This window comes from Engystomops pustulosus, chromosome 4 (genome assembly GCF_040894005.1).
Source record: "Engystomops pustulosus chromosome 4, aEngPut4.maternal, whole genome shotgun sequence".
NCBI lineage: Eukaryota > Metazoa > Chordata > Amphibia > Anura > Leptodactylidae > Engystomops > Engystomops pustulosus.
This window is the reverse complement of record NC_092414.1, coordinates 205,174,264-205,187,908: the sequence shown is the minus strand read 5'-3', so window position 1 is coordinate 205,187,908 and position 13,645 is coordinate 205,174,264. Positions and strand designations below refer to the sequence as shown.

The window sequence follows — 13,645 nt, the reverse complement described above, 5'->3', positions numbered from 1 at the left end:
CACTACATGCCCCAATAGCGCCAGGTCCTGTCCACTACATGTCCCAATAACTGCTGGTCCTGTCCAACACAAGCCCCAGTAACGGCAGGTCCTCTCCAACACAAGCCCCAGTAACTGCAGGTCCTGTCCACTACATGCCCCAATAACGGCAGGTCCTCTCCAACACAAGCCCCAGTAACGGCAGGTCCTCTCCAACACAAGCCCCAGTAACGGCAGGTCCTCTCCAACACAAGCCCCAGTAACTGCAGGTCCTCTCCAACACAATACCCCCAGTAATTGCATACAATTGAAGGCTACAGCAGCTAGAAGGGTGAGCTGGATTCGCACATAGTGCAGTTTTAGTTTTATTAGTAAATGCAGGTCCTCTCCAACACATGCGCCAACTGCAGATCCTATCCAATGCATGCCCCAATAACTGAAGGTCCTGTCCAATGCATGCCCCAATAACTGTAGGTCCTGTCTGATGCAGGTCCTAATAACTGCAGGTCCTGTCCGCTACATGCGCCAATAACTGCAGGTCCTGTCCGCTACATGCGCAAATAACTGCAAGTCCTACCTGATGCATACCTCAATAACTGCAGGTCTTGTTTGATGCATGCACCAACAACCACAGGTCCTGCCTGACACACTTGCCAACAACTGCAGGTCCTGTACAATGTATGCCCCATGCCCCAATAACTGCATGTCCTGTCTGATGCATGCACCAACAACTGCAAGTCCTTTCCAACACATGCGCCAACAACTGCAGGTCTTGTCCAATGCATGCCCCAATAACTGCAGGTCCTGTCCAATGCATGCCCCAATAACTGCAAGTCCTATCTGATGCATACCTCAATAACTGCAAGTCCTATCTGATGCATGCCCCAATAACTGCAAGTCCTATCTGATGCATACCTCAATAACTGCAAGTCCTAACTGATGCATGCACCAACAACTGCAAGTCCTATCTGATGCATGCCCCAATAACTGCAAGTCCTAACTGATGCATGCACCAACAACTGCAAGTCCTATCTGATGCATGCCCCAATAACTGCAAGTCCTATCTGATGCATGCCCCAATAACTGCAAGTCCTATCTGATGCATGCCCCAATAACTGCAAGTCCTAACTGATGCATGCACCAACAACTGCAAGTCCTATCTGATGCATGCCCCAATAACTGCAAGTCCTATCTGATGCATGCCCCAATAACTGCAAGTCCTATCTGATGCATGCCCCAATAACTGCAAGTCCTATCTGATGCATGCCCCAATAACTGTAGGTCCTGTCCAATGCATGTCACAATAACTGTAGGTCCTGTCCGATGCATGTCACAATAACTGTAGGTCCTGTCCGATGCATGTCACAATAACTGTAGGTCCTGTCCGATGCATGTCCCAATAACTGTAGGTCCTGTCCAATGCATGTCCCAATAACTGCAGGTCATGTCCACTGCATGCTCCAATAATTGCAGGTCCTGCATAAATCACTGCAGGTCCTGTCTAGCGCATTAATCAGTCATTGCAGGTGCTTTTTGGCACATGCATTAACCATTGAAGAACCATTGCATGCACCAATAACTGCAGATCCAGTCTGTTGCATGGGAGAATATTTGCAGGTCCTGTCCAACGCATGCCCCACAGAGCACTAGAAGCTTCCCTTGGCCACAAATTACATTAAAGAGGTTGGACAGGATTATTAATACATGGCTGATGTGTAGTATTGCAGCTCAATTACACTTAAAGGGGTTGTCCACAGGTTGAAAAACATGGCTGCTTTCCAAATACAGCTCCTTGTTATGTGTGGTATTACAGCTCGGCTTCAATCCTCTCTGTACAGCTGAACTGCAATACCAGCACACACCAGCGTCCTGTGTGGTGCTGTTTGTGGGGGGAGGGGGGGGGGAGCAGCTGTATTTTCAATCTCCGGACAACGCCTTTAATTAAAGGAGCTGAACTGCAATACCGTTATTTTTTGGGAGAAAGCAGCCATGTCTTTCAAATTCTGAACAACCCCTTTAACTGCTGTCCTCAGTGTCCGCATTAGGGGGATAAGCAGAATATAGGAAGAAATACCAAATAGAGAGGATAAATGCAGGTCCTAAAGAAAGTAAGTTCTGGAGGGGCGGAAGGGTCCTCCTTTTTATAAAGTTTGAGAACCACTTAACTAGCTGGTAAGTGGGTGAAGTACTGAATGTAGCCACTAGGTGGCTGTGTACCACCCATGTGTCAGCATCATATGTGATGTTACAGGAATTCAGGAGCACTACTAGGAATTTTGTGTCACCCCTTTTGTGACTCAACACCCTAAGGGCCTTAAAAAAAAAAAAAACATAGTAAAACAATATTAAAAGTTAAAAAAATGGTGGGAAAAAACTCAAATCATCCTACTTTCTATAGAACAGAGATAAAAACTAAAATAACATAATAAATCATTTAAAATTAGCATCCCATAATGCCAGGAGCATGAAAATATTAAATACTATCCCATCTGGTGAACACCATAATTTCACCTCAATAAAAAGTGATGAAAAGATCATCCAGTTCGAAAAAATGTGGTATTAACCTATAACAAAAACTAAAAAATTTGGATTGTAATGACCCAAAGAATCAGAGAGGTGTCAATTGGGCTCTACAAAATATATAAACAAAATGTCCACCAGCGAATGGCGCTGAGACCTTTTTTACGCCTTCTTATCTTATGGAGAGCAAAGTGAACCAAATGCACCCTATGACCATTTGTACACAAATGTTGTTTGCCCGTGTGCTACGCCGCTACTACATCCATTTGAAAAGCCGCATTGCCCTCCATACCGTGTCAGAGATGTGCAGCTAGGGGTGCACCAGCCATGAGGCCAGTTGAGCCTCTCGCCTCAGGCAGCACCCCCTGCAACAAGATAAGGGGCCTCAGGGGTGCTGTCAACAAAGCAGTTCCTGACACTTAAAATTAATGTCTAGTCACATCCGATGTAAATACGAGGATAAGATACTGCTTACCTTCAGTAAGGGGGGGGGCGGCTATTGCAGAAGTGGAGACCTACAAAATGTTATGCAGCGCTATGGAGCGACTCAGTAATATTTTGCTATGAAATCCAGATAACATGGCATATTTCTCACATCACAGCAGGCGACTGACGACTTGGACTCCTGATTTTACTCAATGTACACATGGACTCAGTCTAGGATGGGAGTTCAGGATACCCAAGATGCTGCATCGCTAGGCAGGGATTTTGGTCCTGTAATGCCATGTACTGGCCCAGCGCAGGAGGGACAGGTGATGTGATGTTCGATAACAGCCAGGCAAAAGTATAATCCTAATGACTTTACACAGACAGAGGTGACAAAGCACCGGACCTCCTCCCCTGTGCAGAGGCTGAAGACCCCCCCTAGATCACACGGCTAACCATCCAGCAGCATCATCTGCTCCATGTTCTGGGGCTGACATCTAGCTCAATGATCTGCTGCTCCTCATCACAGGGAAGTACTGACATTACAGCCATCAACAGAAGAGTTTGACTCCAGGCCACTTGTGTCTGGAGCCCATTATTGGAGTCAGTTACCCCACCCCGATGGCAGCCCTGCAGGATTTGCCCTTGTTAACCTAGGCCAACCACAACTTACAAATACTAGTAATCGAACCCACATGCAGATACCATCGCTGGCTACAACACAAGCATTGAGGCGATAACCTTGAGGCACAGCTTTTACATCTATCTGAGGAGTCCAATAAGGGGATGAAGTCAGGGCTTTGCTGGGGCACTGTAGATTAAAGGGCAATATTTGGGCAAGTTAAAGGGACAATTCCCTGTAGGTGTTGAAATCTTTGTCATCCTCAAATATTAAACCCAATAATCCTTGATATTGGAGGTTGAGAAGACTACTGTAACTTTCTGTATGGTCTGCTACACAGCTCATCCCATGTTACCTCACCCTCCCATTTCTACTTCAAAAATTTGTGGTTGTTTCATCAAGTGTCAAATTCTGGTAAACTTGTGCTACATGATTTTACCAAAGTGCAAAAGCATTAAGTTTAAAACCTTATGACCAGCCACTAGAGGGCGCTGTAACATCCACAGGACAACCTCACATTACAGCTGCTGCAGAGAGTTGTCACACAGGTTCAGCATTACCACCAACTTCCCCAAAGGGTTTCGTCTGAATTTTATTTAAACACGCAGGGACACAGTTTGGACACAATGTATTTAATTAGAAATTGTTTCTTTTTACTGACATCTGTACATTCCAAAACATAACCCATTCATACATTCTGGCGTAGAGCCCTGCATCAATATAAATTAGAAGCACACAGCCCGAAGCAGGGTGGACTCACCACATCACAGGACAGAGGGGCAATGTGTTGGCAAGTCAAATTAAACACTTGTGGTCAGATGTCAAGAGGTGGAAAGTCTTAGATTGAGATGTCAGCTCGACACTGCTGACAAATAGAGAGCAAGCTCTTCTACTGCGGGGCTGGCATTTAAAGAGTGGATCAAATGCCAAGTCCTGATGATCTACAAAGGGTAGGCAAAAAAAAATTAGAGCCAACCTGTCACCTTGGTGGGGGAACCATTCGGGCCCATAAGAAGCAGCCCTTCTCCTGGGTACTAGTGCATGGTGTGATGATAGATTGGCATCCCCACTGCAGGTCTGACTAATGCTAGAAGCCCTAAGCACATAGGGCAGAACACTGAATAACCTTGATACTGCAATGACCCGGGTCTTGGGGGGGTTCATGGAATGATAATGGAATTTGGCAGCACACACCAGGTGCCATGACTGCTCTATGCACCTCAAGCCCCTCAGATTGTTAAAACAGGGAACAGAGGGGGAGCAGTTCCTGTGGAACCACCAAGTACTGCAGTCAGGACACATTTACTGCAATGGAAACTTGTGTGAGGAGGGGGTAGAGGGGGTGACAGAAGAGGACAGGCAAATCAGAGGAGAGAGGAGATGGGGGAGGAGGGTGGGAAGGGGAGAGATTGACAGACCGTCTTCCAAATAAAGGGGTTAAAACAAAAACTGTAAAAAATATATATAAATTTAGAGTCTCATAGAGACAGAACGATCCCATTTCCCCTCTCCTATCTAAGACGTGACGCCCAGGGAAGGGGAGCGCTGGTAGGGAGGACAGAAACAAGTCTTCATCTTTAAAGCTCATCCTTCTGAAGAGTGTCCTCCTCATCCTCGTCCTCTTCCTTCTCCTCCTCCTTTTCTCTGTCTTCCTCTTCATCATCGTCTTCATCATCATCTTCAGCTTCCTCTTCCTGGGGTTCTTCCTCTTTCCTCTTCTTCTCCTCTTCCTCCTGCTTCTTGCGCTCTTCCTCATCTTGCTGTTCCTTCATTTTCTTCTCTGCCTCCTAAGTATTAGGGAAGGAAACAGTCAGCAATAGGATCTTTCACATTATCATGAATCTATTACCAGCATTGAGGATGTATCCTTTACAACACCAAAAATTTACTAAAATGACACATGATGCCAAGCGAGACCTCACCTTGGTGACCCCCCATGACTGGTTGCCAGAGTCTTCCGCATATTTCTCATCGTGTGTAATCAGGAAGTTGTCAAAGATGGTTCCGGATTTCACCTGCAGGAGCAGAGATTTATTACTATGGGATAAAGAGCAGCAGTGCCAGGAGTGGGAGGCAACGCTCATCTATAGGCTTACCTGCCAGAGATCCAAGCCGATCACACCAAAGTCCTCGTAGAAATACAGGTCAGAATCAGGGGTGTATTCTGGGTTATCAATCTCTGGGTGAACCCACTTTCCTTTGTAGTCAGGGTTATCAATCTGACGGGGTTTCCACTCTCCCTGTAGGGACAAGTTATACATTATTAGTATGAAAGGTCAATAAGAGCCTTGTGTCATACTAATGAATGCCATAGTATAGTATATGACCGGGCTCACCTTATACTCAGGGTTCTGGATTACAGGGGGCTCCCACTCTCCGTCCATCTCTTCATCCCAGTCTTCAGGTTTGGATGCATCTGGGTCAGGAATGTGTTCAGGCTTGTCCCAGTCCTACAAGGTTTGTACAAGAAGGTCATCAGCCCCCATTACATTGAGAGAACCTATGACCTCACTACAGGAGGAGTCCACAACTCACCTCTGGTTTCTTGTCCTCTGGGTCATCAATCTTGGGGCGCTCATCCCAGTCATCAGGCTTTTTGGCTTCAGGGTCCTTGATCTTCTTGGGGGGAAGGAAGTCCCAGTCATCTTCCAAGTTTCCAGATTCCACTTTGCTGTTGTCAATCTTCACCTCATAGGTGTTGTCAGGGCGCACAATCAGGGTGTACAGATGGGTGAAGACATCATCCTAGGGGGCACAAGCAGAGTTTTTCTACAGCGGATGGAGCCAATCAGGAAGATTTATAGTATGCTAGTGCAATGAGCGCCAACATGAGATGTTAGCCTGGCACCATAGATGGATTTATCAGGAGGATACAGGAGGCAGCTGTGCTGCTGGTCAATTCTAAGCAAGGCAGAGCCTGGTGCAGATGGTGCTATAGCTCCTTCCCACTCTGCATCCAGTTAGTATATGAAGAAATTAATAGCATTTCATGGCTGTGTGACGGGAATTGCAATTATTTCAAGGCTTTTCCAATGTGGACATGTGCCAAGTTAGGGTTTTAAAGGGAAAACAGATGCATAACCTACATCTCTCCACCCACCAAACCACCATCTAGTACCCATTACAAGGGGCCATCACTCACCTTACAACGGATGTCCTTGTTGATCTGCAGGTTCTTTCCCTTGTAGTTGAAGATTACATGCACCTTCTTTGTAGAAGGACCGCAAGTGTCAGGACCTGCAAAACGTCACATAGATCTTAAGATGAATTAAAGGAAAAGTCCTAAATCACTGCCACTATTGGTGGAGCAGAATCACACCTCCTCCTGAGCTACATATCAGACAGAATAATACTTCTGGCCTCACTAGTTCTATGTAACCAGGGCATTAATAATGTAGTGGTGCTGGTACAAACTGTGCCGTAATGCCAGTCTACCACTGGTGCCCCAGGCCTCTGCAGACGCTCGATATGTAATCAATTCTTATTTAGTCACATAGGCTGCAGACATGTTCTCAAGGGGCCAACCAGAACCATGGTGTTCAGCTAAAGACACTAACAGTTATCATTATGAAGGGAAGCAAGCCACCACTGAACCCCATCTTATTTTCTAAGAATTTCTGAAGACCCCTATACACTAGACAGCTGAACTGAGCCATCTAAAAGCAGTTGAAGGCATTTCCTACACTAAAACTACTAGGAACCTAATCATCCCATGTGGGTGCTGCACCCCAAAGATAAGCTGTTTCACACCATAGACAGAGCTAGAAGATGACATCACAACATGTAGCATAGAGTCTTTCCTGGCTCACCAAAAGACTTACTTCTATGAGAGGGCACTTGGTTTCCAGATGCATCCATAGTGGGAAATTTGTAAAAAATGTGAACACCCCTCCCTCCCCTCCCAGCACACTGACTCACAAACCTGCTATTAGTGACATATCCTACAAATTATTACTAGTCTCCAATGTGGACTTATTAGTGGGAGTGGCCAGCCCTCTGTATAGACTCCACCTACCAAACATGATGTTGTACTCGGACTCCCCGTGCATGTCAGACTGGTCCAGCTTGCTGGGGAAGAGCTTCACATATCCACCTCCGCAGTCAATGTTCTGCTCGTGCTTGACGCTAAACTGGATGACCAATGTCTTGTCCTTATTAGAGAAAGGGGTAAAGCGGGCAGATTGGGCGTAGAAACGGGCATCCTGGCTGGTCTGCAGTCCTGAGGAGGGAAGACCAATGTATTACAACAGGACAATCTATGAAACATGGGGGTTGTAGTTTCAAAAAAAGGCAAATCTCTCCATCTTGTGCTGCATCACTCACCTTTGTCTTTCTCGGCGTCTCCGTAGAACTTGCCGGCGCTCAGCTTGAACAGGCCGTAGTCTTCCTTGTGCTTGGACTGTACCCAGCGCTTTTGCCAATCATCTGCAAGACATTAGACAAAATCATAAGAGACTGCACCTTGTAAGCAGATTTATCAGTAACGCCATCACCTGGAGGGAGGGGGCATTACCCAATATGGCCTCCGCTGTGTAACTGAATGGAGTGGAGAACAGGGAGTGACACCATTGTACCCATTGAGATCAATGCAGAGTTCAGACGTCCAAACTGGTTATTAAGGGGGACCCCTAACTAATCTGCTTGATGGGCATCAACCCTGGACAAGCCCTTTAATACATAAAATAATAATAAATAAAACTTATAACTCCCTATTCTAATACCTCAGAGCATGCTGGGAGTTGTAGTAGGTGCGGCATATGTGCACTTCCTGCAAACTACAAGTCCAGGGCAGCGTGATCCCCCGGCATTGCTTTCCCTTTCTATACGACTATGGAGGGAGGAGGGGGAGAAGCAGACGCTGCAGCAGCATGCTCCCTCCCCCTCCGGCTTCCAGAAGATTCAACTACTTCATACATCTGCACAGGAGAAGGGAAAGAACCAGTCAGACAGATTGCTCCAACTGGGGGACCCTAGACTGCATCCTGGGGGTGAAACTCCCTCTATTGTAACATGGCGAATACAGAGACATGTACAGAGGGGCTACACCCTGCACAGAGCACTGTGATGTCACCCAGACATTGCATATGTAATAGCTATACGTATCAGCCTCTGGGATGAAGCCGGAAGCTTCCAGAATACTGGATTACATGCAAATACTGGGAAAGCTGCAACATTAACACAGATTGGAAGGAGACTAGAGAACAGACAACCATCCAAAGCCAATAAGAAGCTCAAATCTGTACCCTGGTTATAGAGGCCACTAAAAGCAGTAGAATAACCAGTATATACATATAAGAGGCGCAGGATAACCCCCAGCGGAAGTATTAACATCAAGCAGAATTACTGTTATTACACCTGACTAATTACCCCCAGTGCCCTCCCCTGCCCTCCTGGGGCTCACACAACAATCTCACCAGCTACAACCTATTATTAAGCAAATACAGTTATATAGACAAAACAACTACAAATCCCAGAATTCCCTGCAATAGGAACGCATGACAAAGCATGATGGGAGATGTAGTCATTGCAATTTTATTTTCTTACCTCCATCTGCGAATTCTTCTTTGAATAAGACATTGGGGTCTGCGGAGACACAGAGCAGCGCCGCCAGCAGAGGGAGGGCGAGGAGGACGATGCGGGCCATGCTGCCGCCCTGAGAGACCTGTCACCAGCGGAGAAGAAGAACCACTGAGCACGGCGGACTGCGCGACCACCGCTCTTATATGCAATCAGCGTACCCTCCCTGCAGGAGCCTTCCTATTGGCCGCTCCGTTACCGGTGTCCGCTTTTGATTGGGCAGCGTATTCTGCCATTCAAGGCACCCAGATGGCTAGTTTTGATTGGACGCGACGTTGGCCAATGAGAAATCACCACGCAGGGGCCTCCTACTAGTCGTCAGCCGGTTGGCCGAGGGTGTGTGTGAGTAAAGGAGGCGCGTCACGTGCTGCGGGGCAAGGGAAGCAGCCGACCACGTGACGCCTTCCGGGCGGAGGGGCGTGGCCTGGTGTCGCCCTGGATTTATCCTCATGTAATGGCAGGAGCCGGGGAGAGACTTGTCAGCAGTAATGTGATGTCTGTGGAGGAAGAGCAGAGGTGCTGCTGCACCCAGTGATGGAGGAGATGCCCCTCAGTGTCCCTGCAGCACCGGTGGTGATAGGGTGACATACATTTTAAGTCCTCTAATGTATGTAATAATGTATATTATACTACAGGTGCGCGCTCTCCTCCGGGCTCATGGCCATTATTACGACACCACACCTTCAGCTGTGACTTTTCCTGGCAGCACCATAATGTAACATTAACTATATTAATTCATGGGCGTTTTTAGGAACTCTGCTCACTGTCATAGAATGGAATCACTCTTCTTTGCGTTCAGGCGCTGAAACCTAGTATCATTAAGGCCACTTTCACCCGACGAGGAAATGAGGGCGTGGGCTACTTGTAGTTACCACAACTTGCACACGTCCTCATTTGCGTCTATGGGGTCATACATCGGTCCGTGGATTTTACAGCCCGGCGCATGAACTGACTGCCCGTGAGGCAAAAGATAGAGCAGGTGTTAGCGTCCTGGGCCATTTTCAGTGGTCACTGGTGTGTGAGCGGAGTTTACCCACGGATGACACACGGCGTGCATTGAGAGGTCCACGGGATCCTTGTTTGTGTCCTGTATAAGGACTCTTCTACACGACCGTTCGGGGGGCGGTGGCCGCGCCACAAAATGACATACTGTGGCAGGGCCTCTTTTCTGCCAAGGGAGGGAGGAGGGGTAAAGAGCGCTCAGTCCTCCTAATCCCGGTCCTCTGCTCGCCCAGGATCCAGACTGGGCGAGCACACGGCCGTCTGAATGCACCCTGACTGCCCATGCTGCGCAGGTAAGTACTGGTACAATAGCTGCCTCCATTGTGCTACATACACAGAGGCGACTCTGTGCTCCCATATGGAAGTTCTGTAGGTTAACGGGCTTAAAGAGTAGCATCACCAATTTCTAGAATTGCCTGAGTTTATAGTAAGTGGCTTGTGATGTCACAGTACAGGGATGATACACACAGTGATGTCACAGGACAGGGAAGGTACACACAGTGATGTCACAGTACAGGGATGATACACACAGTGATGTCACAGTACAGGGATGATACACACAGTGATGTCTCAGTACAGGGATGATACACACAGTGATGTCACAGTACAGAGATAATACACACAGTGATGTCACAGTACAGGGATAATACACACAGTGATGTCACAGTACAGGGATAATACATACAGTGATGTCACAGTACAGGGATAATACACACAGTGATGTCACAGTACAGGCATAATACATACAGTGATGTCACAGTACAGGCATAATACATACAGTGATGTCACAGTACAGGGATAATACAAACAGTGATGTCACAGTACAAGGATAATACACACAGTGATGTCACAGTACAGGGATAATACACGCAGTGATGTCAGTACAGGGATAATACACGCAGTGATGTCTCAGTACAGGGATAATACACGCAGTGATGTCACAGTACAGGGATAATACACGCAGTGATGTCACAGTACAGGGATAATACACGCAGTGATGTCACAGTACAGGGATAATACACGCAGTGATGTCACAGTACAGGGATAATACACGCAGTGATGTCACAGTACAGGGATAATACACGCAGTGATGTCACAGTACAGGGATAATACACGCAGTGATGTCACAGTACAGGGATAATACACGCAGTGATGTCACAGTACAGGGATAATACACGCAGTGATGTCACAGTACAGGGATAATACACGCAGTGATGTCACAGTACAGGGATAATACACGCAGTGATGTCACAGTACAGGGATAATACACGCAGTGATGTCACAGTACAGGGATAATACACGCAGTGATGTCACAGTACAGGGATAATACACGCAGTGATGTCACAGTACAGGGATAATACACGCAGTGATGTCACAGTACAGGGATAATACACGCAGTGATGTCACAGTACAGGGATAATACACGCAGTGATGTCACAGTACAGGGATAATACACGCAGTGATGTCACAGTACAGGGATAATACACGCAGTGATGTCACAGTACAGGGATAATACACGCAGTGATGTCACAGTACAGGGATTATCTATTATCTCACACTATAGTGTAACCCCCCAGCCCTCTTCCATGCTCCTATGGTTTATCCCCTGGTGTTGATACATACATATAATTAGACATGACCGTGAAATGCTGCATTCCCCCTGCAGAGGGCGTATGGAGCCGCTCCCCAGCAAGACTGTATAATGCCTAAATTGGAGAATTACACCTCTGCTTATAGAGTTAGTTATAGATTTGGATAAGCAACTAAAATTGTCAATGTTTATACAAACAGGAAGTCAGCACCGGAACCAGAACCAATACTTGTCATGTCTGGATGATTACATGTGTGACCAACCATGCAGGACCACATCTCAGGAGATTCATGTCCAGATTTTCTATTCTAACACTAAAAGTATTATTACACTTCTATTCTTGTACATAGGGGGCAGTATTATAGTAGTTATATTCTTGTACATAGGGGGCAGTATTATAGTAGTTATATTCCTGTACATAGGGGGCAGTATTATAGTAGTTATATTCTTGTACATAGGGGCAGTATTATAGTAGTTATATTCTTGTACATAGGGGGCAGTATTATAGTAGTTATATTCTTGTACATAGGGGGCAGTATTATAGTAGTTATATTCCTGTACATAGGGGGCAGTATTATAGTAGTTATATTCTTGTACATAGGGGGCATTATTATAGTAGTTATATTCTTGTACATAGGGAGCAGTATTATAGTAGTTATATTCTTGTACATAGGGGGCAGTATTATAGTAGTTATATTCTTGTACATAGGGGGCAGTATTATAGTAGTTATATTCTTGTACATAGGGAGCAGTATTATAGTAGTTATATTCTTGTACATAGGTGGCAGTATTATAGTAGTTATATTCCTGTACATAGGGGGCAGTATTATAGTAGTTATATTCTTGTACATAGGGGGCAGTATTATAGTAGTTATATTCTTGTACATAGGGGCAGTATTATAGTAGTTATATTCCTGTACATAGGGGGCAGTATTATAGTAGTTATATTCTTGTACATAGGGGGCAGTATTATAGTAGTTATATTCTTGTACATAGGGAGCAGTATTATAGTAGTTATATTCTTGTACATAGGGGGCAGTATTATAGTAGTTATATTCTTGTACATAGGTGACAGTATTATAGTAGTTATATTCTTGTACATAGGGGGCAGTATTATAGTAGTTATATTCCTGTACATAGGGGGCAGTATTATAGTAGTTATATTCTTGTACATAGGGGGCAGTATTATAGTAGTTATATTCCTGTACATAGGGGCAGTATTATAGTAGTTATATTCTTGTACATAGGAGGCAGTATTATAGTAGTTATATTCTTGTACATAGGGGGCAGTATTATAGCAGTTATATTCTTGTACATAGGAGGCAGTATTATAGTAGTTATATTCCTGTACATAGGGGGCAGTATTATAGTAGTTATATTCCTGTACATAGGGGGAAGTATTATAGTAGTTATATTCTTGTACATAGGGGGCAGTATTATAGTAGTTATATTCTTGTACATAGGAGGCAGTATTATAGTAGTTATATTCCTGTACATAGGGGGCAGTATTATAGTAGTTATGTTCTTGTACACAGGGGGCAGTATTATAGTAGTTATGTTCTTGTACACAGGGGGCAGTATTATAGTAGTTATGTTCTTGTACACAGGGGGCAGCATTATAGTAGTTATGTTCTTGTACATAGGGGGCAGGATTATAGTAGTTATGTTCTTGTACATAGGGGGCAGGATTATAGTAGTTATATTCTTGTACATAGGGGGCAGTATTATAGTAGTTATATTCTTGTACATAGGGGGCAGGATTATAGTAGTTATATTCTTGTACATAGGGGGCAGTATTATAGTAGTTATATTCCTGTACATAGGGGGCAGCATTATAGTAGTTATGTTCTTGTACACAGGGGGCAGCATTATAGTAGTTATGTTCTTGTACATAGGGGGCAGGATTATAGTAGTTATATTCTTGTACA

At 45.4% G+C, this 13,645-nt stretch overlaps 1 protein-coding gene across 1 annotated transcript; it reads right to left on the bottom strand.

The window, feature by feature from the left end:
- Positions 1-4,163: 4,163 nt before the first annotated feature.
- On the bottom strand, positions 4,164-9,260 carry CALR (calreticulin). The gene is made up of 9 exons (XM_072149578.1): positions 9,092-9,260; positions 7,871-7,972; positions 7,563-7,766; positions 6,690-6,784; positions 6,083-6,292; positions 5,884-5,997; positions 5,644-5,787; positions 5,470-5,562; positions 4,164-5,334 (listed from the first exon to the last, which is right to left on the bottom strand). Exons 1-9 carry the CDS (start codon positions 9,189-9,191, stop codon positions 5,125-5,127), a joined length of 1,272 nt encoding a protein of 423 aa, XP_072005679.1. The 5' UTR covers positions 9,192-9,260; the 3' UTR covers positions 4,164-5,124.
- Between the last annotated feature and the right edge of the window lie 4,385 nt (positions 9,261-13,645).